This window comes from Limulus polyphemus, unplaced genomic scaffold, assembly GCF_000517525.1.
Source record: "Limulus polyphemus unplaced genomic scaffold, Limulus_polyphemus-2.1.2 Scaffold175, whole genome shotgun sequence".
Taxonomy (NCBI): domain Eukaryota; kingdom Metazoa; phylum Arthropoda; class Merostomata; order Xiphosura; family Limulidae; genus Limulus; species Limulus polyphemus.
The window spans coordinates 558,339-563,705 of record NW_013665785.1 but is presented as its reverse complement, the minus strand read 5'-3'; the positions used below and the strand labels follow the sequence as shown (position 1 = coordinate 563,705).

Below are 5,367 nucleotides of genomic sequence, written 5' to 3'. Positions count from 1 at the left end.
GTACCAGTAAAACAACGTCCCTGGAGAAAGTAAATTCTTAGCCCGAAGTTTGGACCCCAAACCTCTGAAGAATCCTTTGGAAGGCCTAAATCTCTCACCAAATCATTAAGTTCACCTTGTAGGAAAAATTGTGGTTCACCAGATGTTTCAGGTTAAAAACTACCCCTATCATCATTTATACTGACATCAGATTCGAAATCAGATGAAACTGTATCAAGATTCTCCGGTGGAGTAGGTACAGGTACATCAGGTCCATGAGCAACAGATCTTATGGCAGATTGAAGGTTCGGATAAGAATTTTCCTTTTTATTTCGAGTGTTGTAGCCTTGCACGTTATATGAGCAAAAATAACAGTTATTTCAGTGGTTTCTAGGCTCACGTCAGACCATTGGAATTCCAAAAGGCAAAGACTTACCTTTAGTCCATTGTCTCAACCCTTCGACACAAATGGTGCAAATTTTGTGCGGGGCCCATGATTTGTCTTGATACACCATGACAGGTTTAATATGCTTTTTTGACGAATTCTCTAATGTTTTGACTTTGTTTCCTTACAACAAATTTACCACAAATATAACAGAATATGTTTGGGTCATTTACACAACCTCTTGTTGCCATGGCGATGAATAAATAATATTGAAAAGAAAAAATAATGTCAAAGTGCATGCGCAAACAAATACTGTCCACAACTGACACGTCATGTGGCCTGTTAACCGTTTATATACTAGTGGTGTGTTTATCGTAGTTTCTAGAGCGAACGATAAGACTCTCACGTCGCGATTAGTCTAGAGAAATCTATAGCCAGTGGAGGTCAACATTCTAAGCATAACAAATTATGACCCCGATTTCAATGAAAATTATTCACTTATATAAAAGTACATACGACGTTTTGTGAAAAATCTGTAGGTGGTGGAGAAGAATGGATATCATTTTGGAATTCAACGTACAGAAATTACTGTAAAACAAGTAAAAATTTCAAGATAATAAAACTGTCGCAGGCCTGTGTAATCAATCCGTCTTTCGTAGGCGTTACAATACTTATAGAATTACAATATTTAAATAGTTATTTTTTACAGTAAATACATACTCTGTCTCTATCTTCTGCTTATCTATTTTATTAATTAATTAATATTTCATTTTACAGCTTCTTTAGGAATATTTGTGCTACAGATATGCTACTACTAAAGATTCAGACTAAGAATGGAGTAGTTAAATAACATATCCTGGAGTTAATGGTCGTACCTATATTAACTATAGGCACTATGTAAAATAAAGATGTTTGTTGTTTACAAGGGTGATTTTATCGTTGCATTCTCTCGCTTCTCTTTTTAAACTCTCACTTACAATAGTTAGAGGGATTTTTTCCTCGTTAACTCCAACCAACATATATATATACATGTATATATATATATATATATATATAATAACATTTCTACAATGCTAAGCCTTAGCAAGGAATAAGATGGTGAGGTTAGTGCTCATCGAAAGTGTTTCAGAAAAAAACAAATATCACCAATAGTACACTGGATTTTAAAACATTTCTTTTATTCTTTTCGGAATTTCTTGAGCATTAAAAATTGAACAGGTTTTGTTCTTTGTCATCTAATTCATTTTTATTTGATCGTCTCATTTTTATTTCTGAGAAATTACCTTGAGTTAAGTCAGAAGAGTAACAGCTTTGCATCACAAAATCCCTTAACCAGATGACACATGCTATCCTGAAAAAAGAGTCTTTAAAACTAACATTGACTGGGAGAGAATTATAGAGAAAATGTACAAGCATTCTTGTACTGGTTAGTATCGCAAAAAGTTAGTAATATTATTATAGCTCTTAAAGGTTATTGGAAACGTTTTCGTTTACAATTCCAGAAATTAAAGAACAAAACAAACGAAAAGGAATTGAAGGGGTTACAAAGCTTCTAGTAGATTGAAAAAGTGTTCAGTTTCAAATGTGATTATTAAGCTATACTTACAAAACGATAGCATCCCAGTAGCTGCCATACAGGGCTGAAAATCATTGCTGGAATGGACACCGGTCAGAAGACAATACAAAAAACCTAACAGATTTTGGAAAATTATAATTCTCTCCCAATTTTCGACATATTATCAATAGGAATTGTGTCGTCGTAGAGAGAAGGAGCTTGGAAAATTATACCGCAGGTTCCTACTGCACAGGCAATTGTAAAGATCCAAAGAAAGAGGCGGTCAAGGACCATAGCAACATACTTCCAGTCTTCCACAACCTGAAACATACCAGTACAATGATTAATGTGATTTTCAAGAATTTATTTGTTTCACCTTTTCGCCTTAAAAGGTGTTTTTACGTTTCAGACTGATTGATATGTATTAAAAATTGGATAAATTCGTTTGGTAAATAACGCAAATAATTGAAAATACAATAAATACATAAAGCATCTTTATTTGGTTGCTATGATTTGATTAAATTAAAAAAAGATAAATCCCTGTCAAATGTTTCCTAGTTAATATCAAAATAAAGTATGGAAAAGAAATTTATTAATTTTTAATCCCTGCCTGTTTTCTAAAACTTGAACTACTTCATTGTAATTTATGTTTTAAGATATAATCATGCAGATTAGTGGATGTGAACTCTCCAGTATATGTTCAGAAAATTGTTTCTTGGTAAATCGATCGAGAATAATAGTTTTTATTTTCAATTTTATGGAGGGTATCACCAGATATAATCAAAGAGATGACCCCCCCCCTATGATTGCCTGTGCTTTATAAAAGTAATATTAACAAATGCGTGTGTTGCTTTGTGATGTAATATTAACAAATGCGTGTGTTGCTTTGTGATGTAATATTAACAAATGCGTGTGTTGCTTTGTGATGAGAAACTCAAGAGATTCGATTATTTTAATGCTAAGTTAGTTTTGCTTGATCTAAGTGTTCGGATCAGATTTATAGTGGTGTCTAAAGATTTTTAAATACTTATGATTGAAAGCAAAAAAATATATATGTTATCATAATTCAACCATATCACATCTGCCATATCCAGTGCCGACGAGGCCTTTCATTTAATACCAGGGCTCATTAGACTGGCTGGGATACAACAGATGTAATAGTGATCTAGTTGCTATTTATATAATCACTTTTCATGAACCACGACTGTTAAGGTGAAAACTGGATTAAGTAAATATAATTGTAATTGTTTCCAAGTTTATTTATATCATTTACAAGTCAGATTTTTATGGTTAGTATAATTAACTTAATACTGTTTATTTATTTTGTTTTTAAAACTAATTATTATTATTTTATTATTACTGTTATTTTGTTTGAATTACCTTTATCATGATTCAGAAGAACTGGCGAATCAATAATGTAAATGCGCTCAAACTGACGACATAAATATTCACAGTATGAGCCCCAATTTGGCAGTATAACAGAAATATAAATCTTTACATCGTGAATGTAAACAGATGCGTAGATACAGGCAATTGTTTTTAATCCAGAAAATAACCCAGTTATTCATCTTAAGCCTTTACGATTCTATGATCCATCTTTTCAGTCAATAAAAATCTATCAAAGTAGAACAAAGGTGGATCCCCTCAATATATTTAAAGCTATGATTGGAGGATTGGTAAACCTAAGAATCTGATTTTTTTTTCGATATTTTGTTGAGAGTTTGGTTGCTTATATTATTTCATACATCATTTAAATTTCTTAAGCACTTATAATTTATATTTCATAAGGAGTACGTGCACACGAAGTGTAACTTATCATAATTAAATTTTAGAACAGTATCAGTACAATTAGTAATGTATATATTCAAAAAACTATTAATTAATTTCGTTTTATAAAGTGATTAAGAATATTAATATTGATTTTTTTTAAAGATTTTTATTAATTAGGTTAATTTGAATATCTGTAACTAGAAGTCAATCAACGTAATCAATATCTTTGCACTAGTATCGATGAAAGTCAAGACATTAGACAGTCAATCAACAAAAGAAGGCAAGCTGTAAAACAAAATAAACTAAACTATTTTCATGCCTCAAGTAAACTAGAAATTTTCATGACTAGCAGCGATACACTGTGGGGCATTTTAGAACTGCGAGAGCCTGTCTGTCTTTTGGTAATTAGAACTAGTGCTCTTGTGAAAATAAAGCTTTCTAGTCGCTCGTTCCATAAAATACAGAATTTTAAAACTATAGAACAAGACGCTAGTTTGCCACGAAAATAACTTCTTATATCATATGAGTACAAACGTATAATTTCTGTCACAAAATAAACAATCCAAATAATCTTATGCTTAAATATTAAATATGTTATTTGTTGAAAATATATATATAATCATGTAGACCCTCGTATTCGATAATTATGGAGCTTTTGACGTCAGGAAACATAGATTATGTGCTTCCATAGGTTCTTTTACATAACGAATAAGGGAGCTAACAGCATTTCAATATATTGATTTTGGTGAAAGATCCTCTAAGATAATTAATAAGGAAGATAATATCGTCCTGAAACATAATAATTCGATATACCGTCTTACTTGATAATATCATTAAGATGGTCACGAAATATAGTGTTCGATAGATCGTACTTTTATTGCCATTATCAAAGAGGCTAATTGTTTTAACTTATAGAATTCAACGAATCCTTTTACGTAATAACCACAAAGACGATTAACGATGTCACGAAAATGAAATTCGATAGTTTAATTTATTGAAGAAAACTACGATTCAAGTTTGATGGATCTCTTTACTTTATAACAAGTATTATAGATTCTACTTTTAAAGTTATACTATAATACTTCATTGTTTTACACAGTGTATTCAAATAGAAAGAAAAACAGTAGCTATGAAACAAAATAAAGCTCCTTCTTTTTAAACATTTGTAAGCTCTACTTTTTGGACTGTACACTTTCAAGAATATTTTACGCATAGTTCGTGTAGAAACAGAATACAAACTTTCTAACAATAGATGGGTCACTCAATCCTTAAGCTTTCTTGTGTTACACTATGTCTTTGCTCTTCGCTATCTAGTGTGACAGGAAATGAAATGTTATGAACAAAACTTTCCCGCCATTAAATATTTTATGAGCCATCTACCACAATGAGGTAAATTAGAAAATATCTTTTTTGACGATGGCTAATCGTTTAATCACACTTTGTAAGACTAGCTTTTAGTGCCGTTATGCAATTTTATTATTTTTTAAGGAGACAGTGTCGTACAATGACTATCATCTAGTCAATTTTTTAAATATTTTTAGCCCTGCATGGTGGTTCATAGAATGACTCCGAGTTTTTTAGCCGTGGCATAGCGGCTCATAGAAGGGCTCTGAGTTTTTTTTTATGAAGTACAAACTTGACCGATTTGAGATATAATTGCAGTTTTGGACTCAGGAGG

General features: G+C 31.6%; 1 protein-coding gene across 1 annotated transcript in view; it reads right to left on the bottom strand.

Moving 5' to 3' along the window:
• Positions 1–1,521: 1,521 nt before the first annotated feature.
• LOC106478040 (acetylcholine receptor subunit alpha-like) overlaps positions 1,522–5,367 on the bottom strand; it is a 25,306-nt gene continuing 21,460 nt past the window's right edge. Inside the window, exon 6 of the mRNA XM_013938550.2 lies at positions 1,522–2,240. Coding sequence (XP_013794004.1) covers positions 2,073–2,240 — 168 coding nt within the window. The 3' untranslated portion in view covers positions 1,522–2,072. The remainder of the gene's footprint in view (positions 2,241–5,367) is intronic.